General features: G+C 33.7%; 1 protein-coding gene across 1 annotated transcript; it reads left to right on the top strand.

Moving 5' to 3' along the window:
* Positions 1–580: 580 nt before the first annotated feature.
* On the top strand, positions 581–21,615 carry LOC108913160 (xylulose kinase). The gene is made up of 10 exons (XM_018718647.2): positions 581–732; positions 5,592–5,828; positions 11,809–11,988; positions 12,047–12,148; positions 15,389–15,674; positions 15,813–15,957; positions 16,813–16,928; positions 16,978–17,148; positions 17,201–17,298; positions 21,398–21,615. Exons 1-10 carry the CDS (start codon positions 688–690, stop codon positions 21,596–21,598), a joined length of 1,581 nt encoding a protein of 526 aa, XP_018574163.1. The 5' UTR covers positions 581–687; the 3' UTR covers positions 21,599–21,615.
* The last annotated feature ends 164 nt before the right edge of the window (positions 21,616–21,779 follow it).

Raw genomic sequence — 21,779 nt, 5'->3', positions numbered from 1 at the left:
TAATGAAACAGCAACGTTTCTAGTTATTGTTTCATATGTGTAGTAAAACAGCTCATTTGCAACGTTTCATTTACGTTTCGTGTTTAGTGGGAAATTTTAATTTCACATAATTACTGCTCGAAAAAAGGACGATATTCCCGAATCTCCTCTATCATGGTCATATTCAAATCGTGCAGACTATGAGGTAATACCCTTTACCAAATTTGAACTAATTTAGTTGGGCGACCTATCCAGGCGATATAAACGAGGGCAGATTTTTAAAAAACTTAATACAATATTATTTACAACGTAACTACTGTGCAGCGGAATTGTTTCCGAAACAAACAAGTAGGTACGTCAGGTGAACAAACGGACTCCGAAATATACGTGGTGGCTCCGACATAACGACCGCCCTGTACGAGCGCCTTAAAATTATTACGGCCCGAACTACGGCTTATCTGCGTAAAACGTTTTTTATCTGAAATCATTAGGACGATTACGGCGATCCCGCTATAACAATAAAAACAATAACATGCTGATAAACCGCACGAGAACGCGGTGCCTTGACCTCGACTATCTCCACGGAGCCGCGTCTGTGTAGAACCGCAGAAGTAGAGTTTCCTTAGTCGCTTTCGCAACCGTTCCTAGTCACCGGCCCAGAAAGTGTACCGTTCGCGGTAGTCCGTTGGTATCGTGACCGTCGTCAACATGGAGGAGCGGACCTTCCTCAGCTTAGACCTCAGCACCCAGCAGGTGAGTCCTTTATCGCACGCCGTTATCGTTGTGTAATTCACGATTCGTGTCGCTAAAACACCGTGTGGGACGTGTGAATGTTTATTCGATTCGTAAACGGAGCCGCGGCGCAAGCGTGTGCCGTCGTTGCGGCCGAAGAAGGCGATTCCTACGAGGGGGAACCTATGGAAGTGTAGCGAAGTGAGACTTGGAATGCCACCTGTTGATGAGTAATGAATAAGTAAGGTGATCAGTCTACCGGGGAGGCTCAAAAGTTATCGCAATTCAATTCAAATACTTATGACGCGTTATCCATTGGACAAAGTGGGCATTTTCCTGGACAGAGGAGTAGAAGAGGACATTTTCTAGAATATAGAGTAAAGGTTCCTCCAAACAGTCACGATACGGAACGTCAAGCTTTGCAATACCGTACGTATATGTGTACAGCTGTGGACAGTAGAATGTTTCCAACGCTCGCTATTTAGTGTAAATGTGGCTTTACTGTTGAAGAGCTTATCAAAAAAAGAATGTTTTGAGTTCGAGAATATTACATTTTCAAGATACAGGTAATAATTTATAGAAATTTAGTTACCAAGGAAATAGAACTACTGATCCAAATAAAATCACTGGTCACGTGGCTTGTAATCATTTATGAAAGCTCTGTATATAAAAACTAGTAAACACAGGTGTTTCTTACAACATTCCTTCCTATTTGGATAGTGCTAAATGCAGCATCGTCAGAAGCTTGACTTACTAGATTGGAAAAAAACTAACTCCAACATTTTAATGTAAACACGTGTGTGTACTCCAACAGAGGCGATTGTCGCACGATGAGTATTGCGATGAGATCTCTAGATATGAGATCACTATCATATTGCATTCTCAGCTCATCTACCCAGGACATAGACAACGCTGTTGGTCGCTGTTGGATTAATTTCTAGATAGTGAGCAACTTCTGCTATGCTGGTGAAGACGAAGAAGTATACCGTCAAAGAAAATCCAAACGCTAATAAATTTATTTAATAATTACACCACTCTTAAATTTAATTTTTTTCGGACTTACCATTCGAATTATTCTCTTATACAGAGTGAATCTTAAATGTGTACCTATATTTTAACTGCAACAATAATTCGCAATGTAAATGAGTCCAGTGAAAAGCATTTTTCGTAATTACAAATATTTTCGGAGATACGCGCTGCTGGTTGCCTAATTTATCTAAGGGAGGCACAGATCTTAATAGAGTCGTACTTAGGTCATTCTCAGTTTTCATAGTATATAATACCCTGTACCTTTGAATTGATTTAGTCAACCCATTTGGAAGAAGATATAGGTGATCTGATTTTTTTTATTCATTAAGCAACTGTTCAAAATTCATTAAAGAAACAAAAAAAATCATTCCAAAGACGTTTATCATTGAAAGTGGTTTACTAGAATTTCCAATAATTTGATGAATATTGAAATAATGTAAATATTAGGGAATAATTGAATGAAAAGACTTGAAAATTTAGTTTCTTCACGCTTATTATACATTTTTAAGAATCCATTCCATGAAAGAACAATGTTCCGTATTTGCAAAAAATTTTGAGAATGATTTCATTCAACTTCAAAAAATTTTACTGTTATACAGGGTGTGGCGTGTATAATCTATAAAAATTAAACTGCAGCTTCCTAACGATATTTGTAATAGAAAAGTCTTATACGAAAAAGTTCTATTTTTGCGTTTTTTTTTTCGTAAATTAAAGTTCAATTATGGATGAAAATATTTTCTCTGGAACGGTCCTGTCCGTGTGCTGTACTATGATTTATGTGCTGTAGACCAGCCGCGTAAACAAATGGTCGTTGACAGATAGAAAAATACTTCTCAATTTTTGGGGAATTTTTCAATGCAAAAGAACAAACTAAGACAATCAGATATTTAAAAAAAAACTAATATTTTCTTATTATAATAATTAATAGTAATTACTACCTTAAATGCATTGTTGTTACTGCAAGAGTTGGCAAACAAAACGACATCCGTAGGTATGTGTAGTTGCCAACTGCGTGCACTAAACAAACTTAAAATATGGAACAAAATGAAATAAAACTTACCATTTCTGGAGAAAATGTTGAAATTGATCCCCATTAGCGCGGATATAAGCATGGCACCGACGCACCAAATTTTAGCGAAGTCAGCCCAAGTCAGCATATGTTGGTCCATTTATTCGTCCTTCAAAAAAATAGGGACCCACAAGTACATCGCCTATTATGCCAGCCCAAACATTTACTGAGAACCGATGTTGATAATGAGTTTCCCTAATCGCGTGAGGATTTTCATCGGCCCATATGTGCATATTATGAAAATTCACTTCATCACGGGTAAATGTCGCCTCATCTGTTGCACAAACGTAAGCAGGAAAGTCTACTTGCCGTAAAAACCATCTGCAAAAACGCATTCATTGATATGATAGGGGTGCAACAGCTGGCGCCTTAAGATGCGATGTACGGTACGAGATGAGGTTCCTACTTGCTGTGTGAGTCGTCCACGTTCTTTTCCTCGAGGAATAATACTTCCCGTATCTCGCAACCGCTGAAGGAGGATTGCATTTGCATATGGAGGGTGATGTTCGTTGTGGCCATCGTTCCCAGTACAACCTAGTCGCCGCGAGCGCATTTTCTCCGGCTGTCACTATCGTGGAATTACAAAATAAAAACTTTTGTCTGGAATCTTTCACTTTTTAACACTGATGAGTCGATGGACGATGCTTAATATTTAATAATTAAGTGAATAATGAATTCAATACAAATACAAATTTTTTGACAATGTAACCTAATCTTCTGTTAGTATTACTAGTATTAGATTATACGGACTTAAATTATAAGGTTGCATCTCGGGTCGCATAAAAACATTTTCAGAGTTTTTTATAAATAACACAGGGTTGACCTTTATTTTCGTTAAATAAATGAACTTTAATTTACAAAAAAAAAAACGCGAAGATAGAATTTTTTCGTATAAGAGTTTTCTATTACAAATATCATCAGGAAGCTATAGATTAATTTTTATAGATTATACACGCCACACCCTGTATATTAATTGAATTTTCTTAAAACTGAAACTAGATGTGGTTAAATAGAAAGAAACCAACGGTAAACTTTCTTGAGACCATTTTGAAAATTAACCATAAATGCATATACCTCCCTTTTACTGTCTCTTAATCTGGTAAACAAAGTTTATCAGTTTTATAGTAACAATACGATTGATCATAATACACGTACATTTAAAGTATTGTCTGTTAAATATCCTAATTATACTAATAATGGTTAAAAAATCATATACTCAAAACGTGATTTTAAAAGCATGTTATGTAATGTTATTAGTAAACAAAAATGATAAATTTTGCAGACAAAAAACCATATTAATGATGATAAATGAACCATACAAAAATATTCAATTAAGCAACATGTTTCATAATGTTTATTTTAAATAACTGGAAGAACTAGAAGAAAAAGGAAGATAAAAATTAAAACCTAAATTTAAATATACGTGTAAATAGATCTTATTCTTGTATTTTTACATTTCGGGACTGTTCAAAATCTTTTTTGTATTTTTTTTAGAGGAACGCGCCCTTCCTAGGGATTTAATTGTGATACTTACACCCCGTGTAAATTTGACAAAAACTATACTACTTTTACTGTCACTACTACAGATCAGTCGGTTTTTTTCAATATACTAGTTCGTAAAATGTATAAGTAAAAATAATTTATAATATTCATATGTGTGATATGGAATACCTAGGCATAAGCCTCAGTACTCAATCGGTGAGTGTAGTTTTTCATTCTTCATATTTTTTTATTTGTTTTTAATTTATATGTGCGGAATTTGCGAATTACTTTGCGATTGGTAAACAGATAGGGATTGTTGTATTACATACTAAATAACAACACGAATTTAATTAAGGATTTATAATAATCCTAATATATTCACGCAGTTTTGTCTTTTCTATAAAAGTTAAATAAGCAGAGTTCCTTTTGACATTTCCACAAAAGTATTCGATAAACGTCAAAAATTTATATTGATTTGAACTGTCAACATTCTAATACCAACAGAATAATGAAAGGCAGAAAATACGCTAGAGAAAAGATACATAAAACCAGGCATGAAATAACAAGGAACTGTTTAGATTTAAAAAAAATGCCATGTAATAATATTAGTAAACAAAATATCCCTCTTTATCTCCCTTTTGCAATTGTAATATGAATGATTAATAGAAGATACCTATAATAAATTAAAATCACCTGAATCACACCAAATTCCTCATTGCTGCACAGAGGTGGTCACAGTTCCTTCTCCCCGAAAAAAGTAATACAATATTCAATAATATTATGATATTTTTGGTCGGACTAGCCCAAGCTGAAACCTTACCTACGCCCATGTTTATGGGTCTGACGATATTTACCAAAATAACTATTTTATTTATGTATATCAGTAATTACTAATTTCTGGAATTTCTTATCATAATTTTATGCATTTAATTTGCAAATGGATATTATTTTATTATAACAAATTCTAGCTATTAACTTTGTTGATGTCTCTCAGGTTAGTGGATGAATTTGGCAACACACGAGGAATTGCTCATAAAATGCAATAAAAAACATTGATGCTCAACTGTGTATTTTAACTTTTAACTGCACAGACCAAATTATTCTAAAAACTACTATATTTGACGCTGCATTTGAAATTTTTGACTTAACGACGTCACAACACGATATTCTAATTTTTTGGAACTTAATGGGATCCAAACGAAAAAAAATACCTTCCAGATTTTTAAACAGGAATTTGTTAAATATAAAATTTTAAGCCTGTATAGTGTATCTTGACGCCAGTCTGTTTGACTTTTCGCAGCTGAAAGGCGTCGTGGTGAGCGACAAACTCGAGATCCTCAACAAGGCCAGCGTGAACTTCCACACTGACCTGCCGGAGTTCCGCACCCATGGCGGCGTCATCATTGACAAGACCAACCCGCACTATATAACCGCGCCGTCCATTATGTGGGTGAAGGGCCTGGACATGCTGCTGGATCGGCTCACCATGGAAGGTGTGGATTTCTCGAAGATAGCCAGCGTTTCTGGGAGCGCTCAGGTGAGTTTAGCTGTCAATGTGACAGGTCTGCTCCCGCATGCAATTTATGGATAGTAATAAAGATAGTAATAACTGCCTTTAAAATATTGTTTATGACTTTATGACGCCACTGGGCGAACCGGAATTAGCTTAGTAAGTTGTATCATAATTTATCAGCGTTGCCAGTTGTTACCTTCTTTATTTAACTGTTAGAAAGCCGAACTACGATGGAAAATAATTTCCTAAAGACAAATTACTTTTGTATGACTTAGCTACGTGCTATTTTAGTCACCATATTAGTTTTAAAAACAATTTTGTTACTGTTCTTAGTGTCAATGAATTCTGACATTGACCTAGTTTAGCTAATCTACACTACGATCACTACGAAAACGTTTACGAAGGGCGCAGGCCGCCGTAGTGAAGCCACAGCGAATCGCACTGTGTGGTCCTTATGTACAAGGTATTTAGGGTCTGTAGGAGAGCACAGCGACCGATGTATCTTTGGTGGCATATATTTATATGTATATAGTACGATCGTATACGATGCAAAGTAGAGCAAAAAATTGTCGGTCTTTTATCAAAGGAAAATCGTGTCATCATTTTTAGGAGGCGTAAGATGAACTGTTTCAAATTTAAAATGAAATTGAATGTAAAATCTGAAATACCGCCGCATACGCACTGTGTTCTGGTACTAGCTGTAGTCGGCCAGGTGCATCGAGTGTACGAAGTGGTCGGTTATACGTCAAATACTAACCTGGCGAGCTTGATCGTAGAGCAGGGAACAATAAACAGTGGCGCGTATAGAGGTGAAATGTAGTACATATGTGGAATTTAAATAACGAATTGGATTAAATTACATTTAAAACAAATAGTTTATGAGAATAAAGGGATTTTTGTAGGAACAGGGTTCCAGACGTGAACTGATCTCTTCATCGCACCCCATTACGATTCTTTTTTTTATAAGGAGAACGAAGTTTCAAAGCAAAAACCTTGTATAACAGATATACTTTCAATATTTACAGAATGAAAACAAAATATAAATCCTATGATATGATTCTATCAAATGAAAACTCTAACAACAATTCTCTACCAATCTCAACAAAATAAGTTATTTTTCTATCAAACAAGAAACGTTAACAATTTATAAACAAAATATAAATTATATTATTTATGTACTGTACGCCAAACTGCATTTTTCTCATCTTCATTTAATATTAATTTCTTCTTTGCACCCCCTTTTTTAGGTTTCTTAACGTCTCCTTCAATTTTCTTCTCTCTTAAAATTTTGAAAACAGATAATTCGTTTACTCCAGTATATCTAGAACACATTTCCACCAAACCAGTCTTCAGTTTCATGGGATGATCCTTTTCTAAAGGGTTATAGACATTTAATATTATCGTTTTTTCTCTGTAACTTAATATAGATTTTTTTGTACCCACACCAGTACATCCGGCTTGCGAACATCCAGGCAACGCCTCCATTTATCCATATAACGACAACAGAGCAATAATAATACAAAAAACTTCACTTCACTAGCACAGAAAATATAATAGCATTCACGATTCACAAACAACAGCCCGAAACACACACACAGCACACAAATAAAACACTAAAAACACTTTTGTTACGGAGCACAAGAAATATGATTTCACTCACAAATTCTCAAATAATAGCGCGAAACACACATATAGCCCGAAAGAAATATAATTGCACTTATAACAGTTATAACTTCACAAATATCGCGAGCGAGAAACCAGAGCTGGGTAATTCCTGGTGAAAAAGTAATTAGCAATTACAATTCCCTTTTTTATCCTGTAATTGTAATTGTATTTAAGTACTTTTTTTTGTTAAAGTAATTTGGAATTGTAATTGCAGCAAAATTGTTATAGGAATTGTAATTTGTAATTATATTATTTGAACTATCGAATTACAAATTACTTCTATAAGTACAAATATTTTTTCCAATTACAATTACTTCTTCTAATAATTATAATTACATTTAAGATCATGCGTATTGCGTAATTGCGTATAGACTTGCAGACTTCTATTATTTCATTTGAGGAAAGCCTTGTGCCGCGTGAACAATAAAAAGTGATTTGGTGAATTAACCTCAGAATTAACAGAGTACATTTTATTTTATTATAATTATTATTAATTTAGAAAGTATACGAAGTAAAAGTATGTTGTCTATAGCATCAAGTTTTATAAAAATATATATTATGTATATATGTGTTACTGCTCTTATTTCGAGTTGAGAAAACTGATGGTTCGGTTACTTGTTCGATTCGTATTTTTTTTAATAATAATTATTGCTTTCCAGTCTATCCAAAACTACTGTATTCTATATTTTGCAAATGTACTAACAATCAAAAAAAGGGCATCGGGTTGAATTAATTACCTGACCAATAATATAAAATTATAGTATGAACTGAACTAGTTTAAATTATTAGATTAGGAATAAAAATATAAAAATTCTATATTAGAAAATGAATAAGAATAATCTTTTCATTTTAGTATCAATTCTAATAAATAATAAAACGCAATATTACACAACACTTTTAATTTAAATTTTTAACTTATTTTTTCCTTTTTCTCTGTTTGGTCACTATAATTTACTTTATCATAAAAGTAATTAGAAAAGTAATTAGAAAAGTAATTGCTAAATCCATTTTCCATGTAACTGTAATTAAATTAATATAATTTCTTTTTTAAAGAATATACTTTGTAATTGTAATTAGTTCCTTTTTTTTTAAAGTAATTTGTAATTGTAACTATTTTTAAATTACAAGTAATTACCCAGCTCTGCGGAAACACGCAGCACCAATACAACCGAAACGAAACTGACCACGCCAGGCCGGCACGCGCGCCGCCGCAAAAAACACAAGACGCAAGTCATATGAGGGATAATGAAGGGAGTAATAAATGTATTGTTGTCCTGCCGCCCAATGTGCGAAGGAGATGCCTTTGTTTTTCATTTTATCCTTCATAAATATATAACTGTTAATCCATAATGCATAAAGAAATTATTTAATTTTCAAAACCCCCTATAAAATGTGTTGCACTGATTCCCTTGACAGGTAATGATTTATTACTTTGCATCGTATACGATCGTACTATAGGATAAAACGGTTTACATAGGGTTTGTAACAACAGCAGCAAGGAATCCATTCCGAACGGTAAGAAACATGCAGTTGTTAACGCATGTTTGGTAAATGCTTTGTATGACGGAGTTGAGCAAACATTTGTGACGGTTTCAAACCAGTTCCCCGACTGTTGTTGGAACAAACCTATACACATACGTGCTCGTGAAATATTTGGTTATAGATAGGAAGCATAGAAAAAGGAAAAAGGATTATATATAAATATCCTTTTTCTATGGATAGGGAGTGTGGATAGGAAATAATTAGAAAATTATAGTTTGTAGAAAATTAAAAAAATATTACAGCCCTGTAACTTGAAAATGAAGCGTTAGCTCACAAATTTTTATATGAACATTTTGAAATTTGATTAAGTAATTAGGTATCTATTTTCAATTGTTCAACAAAAAACTATCCATTCGACAGTGAAACCAAACTATTTTAAATATTTTTTAAATACACCTTTACCTAGAAATTACTTAACTTTAAATCATTTGTTAAGACACACAAAGCTATAACCGAAATATCTGACAGAAGGGTAATTATACCTTGTGGTTTGAGAAACAAATACGGAATGCGATTTTAGGAATCTTATAATTGATGAGTAAGAGCAGATTCCTTGAAATATTAAAATTTCCTTACTAGGCAACACTGAACATTTTGTTACACTTACGTGTAAGTATTGCCTATATATTAAGTACTTGTACAGACTTTAAAGGGTGAATTTTTGACTAATTTTAATATAAAAATTCATATGAATATGGGTCCGCACCGGCTTGGTTCTTGAGATACAGGGCGTCCAAAATAAAATTTTTGTTTGTTATTTTGATTATATTTTTGTTCAGTAATATGGAAATTTGACGAAATTCCGGAAACTGGGAATATTGGTGATGAGAAACTCAAATATTTACCTAGTTTTGTGTTTAATGTTTGAGGGCGTATCCGGATTTAAATAACCATACGTTTTTTGTGTCACACTGTATGTCATTTTTAACTAAACATGCCTATTCTACATTCAGTTTTACGTACAAAAGGTACTCTTAGTATTTGTCGCTACAGCCGTTATGTAAAAAAACGAGTTTAAAGTTAAACCTTCGTTTGTAAGATGAATCATTAAGAATTTTGAAAAACAGGTGAAAAAATGTCTTTTATTGATTGTTTTGCGATGCGACAAGTTTAGATCATTTACAAGACTAAGACTAAACTACTTCTGCAAATAAGTTAATAACATTTACAATGATTGCTGAACCAAAAATTTTATGGACAGTCTATATTAAGAACCAAGCCGTTGAGGACCCATGTTCATATGAACTTTTTTTCTTAAAATTAGTCAAAGATTCACCCTTTAAAGTTTGTACAAGTACTTATTAATCACAAATAGAACTCGATAAATAATTCAGAATTGCCTTATAAAGCAAGGGTCTAAGTCACACCGTTTTCACTGTACAGGGCCGTATTGGTTGCTTGTTAAAATCTTATTATTTACGAAATCTTTAATATGATTATAACAAATTGATTAAAATTTAATGTTAACATTTGGACATGTGCATAATTTATTGTAAAATTTAGAAATGTTCATAGTTCAGTGGCGTAGGAATGGTTAGTAAAGCGGGATTTGTTTACCCCAACTTCTACGCCAATGACCTAATAATCATTTGGGAATCATTTTTAGATTCCGAGGACAATTCTATATAAAAAAGGTATACTTGTTGAAAATCGGTATAGTGTATAGTTTTACCGAAAATCTCAGTTGAATGGGAGACCGTTCTTCTGATAAGACTTCAATATTCATCCATTTTTTTACAAACATTCACTAATATTTCAAATCTTAAAAATAAAATGACAGTTCCTGATGACAGATAAGTCTATTATTGCTTAGTTCTTTTTTCATGGCAATCGTTAGTACGGATAATGTTATGGACGCACAGCGCAAATTTAAAATTAATATGTGAGTGTAATTTTTTAAGAAATTATATCTGTTTGAAACAAACGGACTGTTGAATGAGCAAGGATACCTACAATTGCTTCAGAATGGCACTAATGAAATTTTAGAGGAGGTGCCATTGAATATGCTGTAGAATTTATACCAGTCGTTTCGCCGATGTAAAGACATATTATTTAATATTGTTTTGAATTCTAAGTTAATGCGTGACATTATAATAATATTAATTTAAAATTTATTTCCTATCCTAAACTAAATTTCTTATCAGAAGAACGGTCTCCCGTTCAACTTTCAACAAGTATAACTTTTTTATGTAGAATTGTCCACGGAATCTAAAAATGAAACCCAAATGAATATTAGGTCATTGGGGTAGAAGTTGGGGGAAAAAATACCACTTTACTACCTATTACTACGCCACTGACCTACAAAAATTTGTAAATTTTTCAGTAAATTATGCACATGTGTAAATGTTGACACCACACCAAATTTGAATCAATTCGTTGTAACTAAACCAAAGATTTTATAAATAATATGATTTTAACAACCGGCCAATACGGCCCTGTACAGTGAAAACGGTGAGACTTAGACCCTTGCTTTATAAGGCAATTCTGAATTATTTATCGACTTATATTTGTGGTTAAAGTTTGATTCACTCGAACTGAAACACCTTGTATATCTTTATTTGCCTCTGTTCTGGTCTTTCCAAAAATGGGTTATTAAGGACTATACTTAATAAAGTTATGTCCTTGTATCTCCAAAAAGGTGATTTTCCAATAAATTGTTAATGAACCATAGCAGTAGTTAGAAGTGGAAAAAAGTCAAAACTTGATCTTATGCTAATTAATTGTTTTTCAAAAGTTGCAGTAACTAGTATTTCTGGAACTTATGGATTATTGATAACACTTTCATATTTTATACTAGCAACATGGTTCGGTGTACTGGGTTAGAGGGATAAACAACACCTTGGGTAACCTAGATTCGAAAGAATTCCTGCACGTTCAACTGGCCACCAGCTTCGCTTTATCTAATAGTCCTGTATGGATGGATTCCACAACTACTGAACAATGCAGAGAACTAGAGAAGGCTGTAGGAGGACCTACGGTAATGGAAGATCATGCTATAATAATAATAATAATAATAATTATTATTATTATTTTAGAAACTAGCAGAAATTACAGGGTCAAGAGCTTATGAGAGATTCACTGGCTCGCAGATTGCCAAAATATACCATAATAAACCGGATACCTACAATAGAACTGAAGTAAGTTGTGTTTATAATAATTTATCTGTTTTGAAATAATATAGAGTAATCAATTATTTTTATTTGGATGTTAGCATTCTTAATACTTATTCATTTATATAGTAAGTACCTACATAATAGGTAGAATCTAAAGAGAACAGGCGAAATTATTAATACAAAGAAGGTCTAAAAAAATTCAAGTTAATACGTAATATATACAAAAATTTAATAAAACATTGTGAAGAAAACTGCTGAATCCAGATCCATAATATTAATAGCTTTATGGAGAGAAGTTTACTGTCATTTGTGGTATCTAAAAATGTATATCGCGAAAATATGAATCCAGACGTATTTGAAGAATATTTAGAACAAATGATTTAGATCTTATACCTCTGGGGATAAGGAGTACCTACCACAGGAATCAGTTCTTGGTCCGGTTCTCTTATGAATTTATATCAACGATTTATTTTGTTCTGGTGATGATTCAGTTTTAACTATGCAATTTTCTGATGATACTGTCGCGATACGCTAGCCGTGGTTTCAATTTCGTATGACGACATAGCCCCGCGTTGGGCGCCATGTCGCGGTCGTGTTTGGCTGGCTTCAGGGATGGTAATGTCTTGGAGTAGTCCCGGCTGGTGAGACCGGCCAGCTTCTCCCCTGAGCATCATCAACGGGTTCGATATCCGTATGATGCGATGCGAAGGACAGTGTAGCTCAAGGTCCCCCTTCAGTCTTCACCTCCGGTGCTAGCGCGCTAGGCGCTATCTCGGCGGCTAGAAGGCTTCCTGGTACCTCTGTCCTCTCCCTCTTGATGAACGGCCCTCATCGAGGGGAGACAAGGCTTCAGCCCTCCGACATCGTTCTGAGTTCAATCTACTCAAGAGGAGATTCCGCGATCTAATTTGTTTGTTGTCCAACCAAACAGGACATCGTAGCACTACGCTTATAAGGATTTCCACTTAGGAGACTGGTTCGGGTTTTTGTATCACCCTGTATGTACTGGGTAGAGACTAAGCGCTAGTCGGCTAGTGTCTGAAAATCACTGTCTCTTATTTTTCACTACTGTTTAATACACTGAGCGCGGCCTCCTTGGAGTGCCGGCGCGGCGTGTATGCTTAAATGAGCTTAATACAGCGTGAGCTGACCGGGAATGTTGGAGCCCGAGATTTTTTATTTTTTATTTATTGAGAAATAATAACTCAGAAATGAATAAAAACATATATATCGTTTATTAAAAATAATATTGATAGGACAGAATGATTAAATGCGGTTTCTTGCATACGAATGTTGCTCGGAGCTCACCAGGCACTGTGTCCTGGCTGAGGAACTGCATTTGCCGCCAGTTCGTGTTCGATCGCCGGCAGGGTGATTCTCGGTTGAACGACTGAGGCCACAAAATATATAATAGACTGCGGCGTGGTTGGGTCCAGGGACACCTCGATTTGGCCCGTGACGTTGGGAATTTGCCTTGGTCGCTCGGCCGTGGTTGGCGAACTGAAATCAAAAGGAAGGCGAAAATTTTATTTCTCCGTTCTTCGTCTGGCTGCGGTTATCCGCGGTTATCGGTTATCGTTCGCTGTCACCGGGGTGGCTACGCCGCCGCCGGCTTGGTGTCGTCTTAGCGGCTCGACGTTAGGAAATTCAAAAGATGGGTGAAAAATTTTCAGAAGGTCGGCGATTTTCTTCGCCCTCTGAGACCATTTGACGGGTGCGGTGGACGTCTGGGTATCTTTGTACAATATGTCGAACGTCTTGCATGTTGTGGAAGACCGTTCGTCGCGGTTGGGGAATTTCAGGCATGTTTCGAAATATCCGCGAATTTTTATGTTTTCGTCAGATCTTCTTCTGATTGGTGGGCTGCTTGGCCCTGCTGTGGCAGCTTGCCTTTAGTGCTTTGGCATGAAAAATTCGTGATTTAGTTAGTTTAGTTCGTTGATAGATTCGAAACATGGGCGAAATCTGAAGTACCTATCCATTCCTACGACAATACAAACCTCACTAACCTATACTTTATGTTTTGATATAAAAAGTCTGCCTAGTTGAACTAATGGTGCAGCACTGGTTTCTTCTTTTCACAGAAGTCAGAAACTATAAGATTTTATCCTAAGAAATGCCAAAGGTATTTCAAATACTGATTCAGTAAAATTGTAAATAGTTACGCTGATTACATAAGTGCTTTGTAGTCTAAATCAAGTGTCATAAAAAGCTTTGAAAATAGCTTATCACAGCTCTATACACTCTGTAATATCATATGCGAGGCACTCTACTTCAGCTGCAGATGTTTGTACTCCACAAGAAAAAGTCATAAGAATATAGAAATAAGAATTGACAAAAATTCATTATTATCTTGCCATAACATAATATCAGGATCTTTATTAGTCATATTATTCAGTTTGCATTACCATCATCATTTCCAGAAGGGGTTTCATTAACTCTCCCATTTCTCCTATTTTAAATCTTACACTCACTGCCATTCACTATCTTCTCAAACTAATAATAATCGCCAAACTCTCGCTTTGTAACAAATTTCCTTTATTTAACGCCATTTTACATTTCACAATAACAAAATTACAATTTACAACCAACAATTTAACTTCAAAAACTCTTCCCTGCGCATCTTGTAAACTTTTTTATAGTTAATTTTTTGAAAAAAAGTTATTCTTGATAGAAAATTTTGCTTATCTTGGGAAGCCGTGGGCAGTAATCAAATATGTAATAAAACACACAGGGCGTCCAATTTCCATAGATTTCTAAGAGCACGAAAGAAAGAAATAAAACATAAAAACATCAGTAAACAGAAATAAGTAAATAAATATGTAAACAAAGTAACACTAGACTGATTTTCATGACATTATTATTTTAGTCCTATTTTAATTATGTACTTTTGATTTGATTTATACTATTTTATGTATTTTTTTGTTTATTATTTTTCTCAGTGTTTTGTCTCACTTTCTGTATTGTTCTGTTTTATTTCACTGTATAAATATTATAAATTGCTTTCTTGCTGTACTGTAAATAATACCGTATATTTCAATATGTTTAACATTAGTCTTAATTGATACCAGTCGGTTAAATTTGTATGTGATAAGAGATAGAAAGCCCTTCTAATTTTTATATTCCCAAGCAAGTAAACTCTTATAACATACAAAAATAGAAAAAAATACCTAGTCAAAGTTTGTGAATTAAAATGATCCAAGTAAAAAAATAACAAAGACTTAAAAATATAACAAAGACTTTAAAAATGTTGATTTTTTTCAGAGGATATCCCTTGTTAGCAGCTTCCTCTGCTCATTATTTTTGGGCAAGATAGCCCCCATAGACATTTCGGATGGCTCAGGAATGAATCTGATGGACATCCACACAAAAGAATGGAACCAAACCCTTCTAGATGCCTGTGGGCCAGACCTAGCTGAAAAACTGGGACATCCTGTGCCTTCAAATACTAACTTAGGGCCTATATCGAACTACTTTGTAGAAAGATACGACTTTAAGCCTGACTGTAAGGTCATCGCGTGTACTGGCGATAACCCAGCATCTCTAATGGGTAAATTCTATTTGTTTTTCCTTAAAAAAATTTATTTCAATGATTTGAAATATATTACAAATAGATTTCAGGTACTTAACCAACGATTTCATTATTTCTATAATGGTATTTTTTTTAATTTAAAAATATACTTCTTAGGCATGAGACTGGATAAAGATTGGATAGCCGTAAGTTTGGGGACAAGCGATACTGTCTTTCTATGGCTTTCGGAACCAACAGTGGTGTTAAACGGACATGTTCTGTGCAATCCTATAGATAAGGATGCTTATATGGCATTACTATGGTAGGTAGTTTTTTAAGTCACACTACTGCTGATACTGCATGCATTGGGCTATACAGGGTGTCTCGAAAATTATTGGAAAAACTTTAATAGTGGAAACTTTATTCATTATTATGAGGGATGTTTCATATTTCATATTCCCTTCACTTTTCAGCCTCAGCTTTTCTAAACAGTCAAGTATATTCTCTTTTTTTTGTCTAACAATAATAGTTAACATAATATTAACAAAAAGTTAAACTGTCACTCTTCTTTATCACTAACCCAAAAGAATGTAGAAAAAAAATGGATTTATTTTGCAAGTCATATTTAATTAGATGCAATATGTTATATAAATAATAGTTTTAGATCTAGAGGTGTGTATATTTCTTTATCTTTATACATCAAGGATCTAATCTCGGCCCTTTGATTTTTAGTTTATAAGTGATCCCACCAAAGAGATAGTATACAAACAATTTTTATGCACTGATGACTTAAGATTTTTTTTAGTTGCGACTCACGTAAATAATAAATGAAAATGATGTTGCCAAGTAGTTACAAAAAAAGTAGTCAATTTACTTTTTGATTTATCTTGGTTCATTTTTGATACTATTCGTACTCAATTGTAATCAATTACGTACCCTTCATTGTTGACTGGTGAAAGAAAAGGAAATAAGTAGGTAAATAGTTAATATTTAATAAAATTCAGAAGTTAAACTTAAAAAAAGGTACAAATAAAAACGTAACTTCCAGACACCCAGTATATGATAAAACTTAAGTAGACTTAACTTAAGTATAATAATGAATGATGGTCTAAAATTAATCAAAAAATTATATTTGATTGGTTGTAACGTAATGAACGAAATCTTAATCTTCTGTTAGTTTTAAAAACGGATCCATGACGAGAGAAAGAATACGAAACAACTGCTGTGAAGGCTCCTGGGACACTTTCAATCACCTTCTGGACAGCACGCCTAGAGGAAATTTCGGCCACATAGGTAACATCGGACGAACTGAAATTTTCGTTTATTAAAGGTAATCTTTCAGGACTGTATTTTGACACTCAAGAGATCCTCCCGTTCCTACGAGGCGACTACCGATTTAACAAGACGGGACCTGTGAATAAATTTACCAGTTTGGAGGTAGAGGTGAGGGCAGTCATCGAAGGGCAGTTCATTGCAAAGAGGGCATATGCGGAAGATTTTGGGTTCAAATTCGGTAAGACGTACATACTTTAAGATGATTTTGCTCTAAGAAGAACTAATTTTAGATAAAGATACGAAAATTCTAGCAACAGGAGGCGCGTCTGTAAATAAATCCATTTTGCAAGTGCTATCGGATGTGTTCAATGCACCTGTTTTTGTACAAGTAAGTTGTAAGGCTAATATAGGATATACTGAAACTGGCCTGCAATATTTTACCAGCATATTTATGACCAAAAAGCCTTAAAGATCTTTTTTCCAGATCGGAATCCCAAACTGGGAGTTATGGCTAAATTTGTTTTAAACTGTTTTATTCATAGGCTTTCAACTATTTGATTAAAAAGTTAAACATTGGTATGTTATACAAATATTGTCGGAAATTTTGTAGCATCAATGGATGGCGAATCTTCAGGACTTATAATGATTTTGAAATAACTATATTCAGTAGTACCAATATTAGTCACATAAAAAAGATTTGATTGCATTTTATTTAAAGTACATTTTTGAGTTGTAATTTTGTGGCCTATGGGCTGCCAATCGCTGCCCTTGTTGTTCTCGGGCTAAGCTCTCAGCTATCAGAAGTCCTAGGCCCGCCCTCACGTTTATTTTGGTTCTTGTTGATTATCAGACAATAGTGATCCTCTGAAACGTGGCCTCTGTAACTAATCGAATCCAATGCTTCAAAACCAGTGGCGGCGCGTGAACATTGATTGAATGTGTTCTGCTTAGGGTTGTTACATTTGTTGATTTGAATTCCAGGATATTAAGTGTCCGGCCCGGAGTCTTTAAAAGGCGCCGCAAGCGAAAAATTTTAAAATTTTCAAGGTCACGCGTTTTCCTGACACTTCTGAATTTCAAGGAACAATCCATTTATACAAAAATACAGATTTTTCACAAGAACGATTTTTTAAATTGATACCTTTTTGAAATATCTATTCACGAATTACCTACTGACGGTATAAATAAATTGGAATAAACTAAATATATTTTATTAAATTATTGAATATTGTTTATAAACAAAAAAATCGTTTGTGAAATTTACCAACGATTCAACGAATTTTAATTTTCCTCGCCGTGTTATGATTTTTTCTTTATCTTTTTTTATATATATGTACATTATATTATATTCCGGGAGTTATACGTGCAAATCCGAAATCCGGGACCATACAGCTAATTCCCGGTACAATCACAGAAAATCCCGGTCATACCCATGTGGCTAGATGTTCTTTTAATATGTCGTCAAGATCTGCACTAAAATTTATGAGTCCACGAAACACATCAGGGTTAGCCGAATTTTCTGTGTCGTCATGTCCGCGAAGTGCTAATTCGAAAGCTCCGCAAAATTTTTTGCAATCTATGATTTTAGATAATACATAACGATTTTTCGTTACCTGTTCATTGTGTTTCCATATATTATCCCAATATGCAGAATCTAACTGACTTCTTATGTTTATTTTACCTAATGACTTAAATTACTTAAATCTTTCACACTGTATATTGTCCATACTTTATCCCCACCGAAAAGTAAGCACGGAAAACAAAACAGTGTAATTTTTAAATCACACCCGCACACCCACTCTGCTTTTGTGTATACATTATTGTTAAATTGTCTTTTATAACTTTTACTTCGGCTTGTTCCACTAACTTAACTTCAATATTTAATTGTGGTGTTGGCCCACCTAATTCTTTTATTTTTAGTTTATCCTCATAAGGCAGAGAACCAAATAAAGTTTTTTTTTAAAACGAAATGCTATTTATTTTAATAACTATAATATCCGTAGATGCCTAAACGAAAATATTCACATGTGTCGCTCGCAGAAATAAACCATCACATACCACGTACGAAATATTACTGCATTTACTGCAGCAGTGGCTGTCGTTGTTGCAGCCACAAAAGCCTATATAAATGTGTACTGGGTTATGTGCCTGATTAGGCAATAAAAACAAAGGACGCATATAATTGTTCGCTGTGCACACATTTTGTATATGAGGTTGCTTATATTAAGGAGCGTAGCTCGTGTCGTAATAAATAATAATATAAGCTCCTAGATTTATTTTAGCGCGAGTACATTCCGATTCTTTAAATATTTTGTTGATATTTATTATGATTAAATACATAAAATTTTATGTGTTCTGCAGCTCCGCAGCTCTTATGGTAAAACTGCCACTGTTCAAAACGTTATAGTATATTGTAGAGATTCTAATATACAGGCTGTTACACATTCGCTTCTCACTACAGGGATCTCGGAAACGGTAAAAGATACAAAGTAGCTTAAATGAGGGCAAAGTTGCATAATAAGAGGACCAACATTATACCTCTAAAAATCAAGGCTAATATAATTAGTTTTTGAAATATTTGAAAAAACTGAGGTTTTGGACATCCGTTTTTGTTTCATTTCAGCCTTGTTTGAGGTAATATTGAAAAAAGAAGAACACTTTCTCATGGCAACTTTTTGCCCTCTATCGAATGGCATAATCAATTTTTATATGTAACGCTTCGGCTCTACAGTACCATCATCGACTTCATTTTATTAAATACGACCCTGGAAATTTTATTACATTTTTTGCAATACTGTAATGCCTCAGCCCGAACCAGACGTTTTGTTTCGAAAAATTCATCTTCAAAGTGTTTGTTCCAAAATCTAATATTTTTTTTTAGGTTTCTATGTTTATTGAATTATCGTACACACTAAGTGTCGTTAGACCCTGTGAAATCCACCTTGTTATTTAAACAGATACCTATACCTAATAAATTCCGATCATATTACGCTTATCTTCATTTTCAACATTTGCCAAAACGAAAACGTTTTTGAACATTACTGTAATTTTTCAAAGTATAATATTCATTTGGTGTTTTGGTTGTTCATATGCATTTTTAAGAATTAATTTGTCGTAATGAAATTAAAACTGTAATAATGTTTTAATTTTGACGCAACAATTTATCGAATTATGTATGACGAGGTGATGGAGATTAAAACTCTAATAATGTTTTATTGTAACGTGTGATGGCAATATGTAGTTCAAATAACTAGGTGGATTTCACAGAGTCTAACGACACTTAGAGTGTACGATAATTTAATAAACATAGAAATCTAAACAAAAAATTTAAATAAATTTGGAACAAATACATCGAAGAAGTTTTTAAGATCTGAAAACATCTGAATCTGGTTAGGGCTAGGTATTGGGGGTCATGAAAGCTTGCAAAAAAGTAATAACATTTCCAGTTGTATTTAAAAAAGTTGATGATGGTCCTGGAGAGACGAAACATTACATATGGAAATTAATTATGCCATTCGATAGAGGGCAAAAAGTTGCCATGAGAAAGTATTCTTCTTTTTTCAATATCACCTCAAACAAGGCTGAAATGAAACAAAAACGGATTTCCAAAATTTCGGCTTTTTTTCAAATATTTCGAAAACTACTCATGTAGCCTTGATTTTGTAGAGTCATAATGTTGGTCCCTGGATTATGCAACTTTGCCCCAATTAAGCTACTTCGTATCTCTTACCATTTTCGAGATCCCTATAGTGAGAAGCAAATTTGTAACAGCCTGTATATTCAAATATTTGTGAATTACAAAAAAAATATGTTACTTACATATATGCAACTTTTATTATGAATGAAATATATTAATAACAAAAGTTAATCGTAACTAGCAGCAAGTAGGTATTCTCTTCTAAACCTACCAACGAGCTGCACTCTGCAGTGATGATAAAATTTTCTAGATTATTTTTTTTAATCAAAATAAAAATAGCAAAACCTATTTTAATATCAATGCTAAGATTATTAAATGTGTAAATAAATCTGATATCATTTCCAATTTTTTTTTTTATGAATTAATATTCTGTTGTCAAATCCTACTTTTTATTTTTATTTGTTGTTAAATTTGACAAAAACTGATTAGCAAATTTTTTATTTAAAATCTGACTGCCACACTGGATTTGAATGAAAATAAATTCGAATCATATGTTTTTTAATAGACTTTTTAAGCTTCATTCATAAAAGTTCTACTACTTCTTTTATATTCAATAAATGTAATCAAATAAAATGGTACCACATATACGGTCCACGGATTGGATTTTCGTAAAATTTAATAGGTAAAACATTGATAAATATAAAACTTGGTATTTTAGTCAATTTTACAGCAAAAAGGTATAAAAATTCGATCAGTAAAATATTGCAGGCTTATTTGCGGATACCCTGTAAAAAGCATAAAATTTTGGACAGCAATAGGTAAAATGGATGTCGCCAACAAATTTTTTCAGGAAGCCGCAGATTCTGCCATGTTGGGGGCCGCATACCAAGCGAAATATGGACTTGTAGGTGGCAGTTATAACGCATTATTATCATCTCTGCCAGACCCTGAACTAGCATGCCAGCCATACAGTGATGCAGCCGAGGTGTATGGGCCCATGGTAAATCGATACAGGAGTATTATCAAAGAACTTGTTAAATGTTGTAAATAAATACTTTCTAAAATCTACCATAATGATTTAACAGGTTTGTTATATAACTGTGTCATTAAACATGGATAGCTTGATGCTCAAGTTTTGCTGGAAATTGTTATATTGCAGTATGGGGCCACACAAAATCTTAAAATTTCATTAGTGTTTCCAAAAATAATAAATAAGACGCATCACATTTAGT

The sequence above is a fragment of the Anoplophora glabripennis genome, unplaced genomic scaffold, assembly GCF_000390285.2.
Source record: "Anoplophora glabripennis isolate ALB-LARVAE unplaced genomic scaffold, Agla_2.0 scaffold478, whole genome shotgun sequence".
In the NCBI taxonomy this organism is placed as follows: Eukaryota; Metazoa; Arthropoda; class Insecta; order Coleoptera; family Cerambycidae; genus Anoplophora; species Anoplophora glabripennis.
This window is presented reverse-complemented; position numbering and strand designations above follow the sequence as displayed.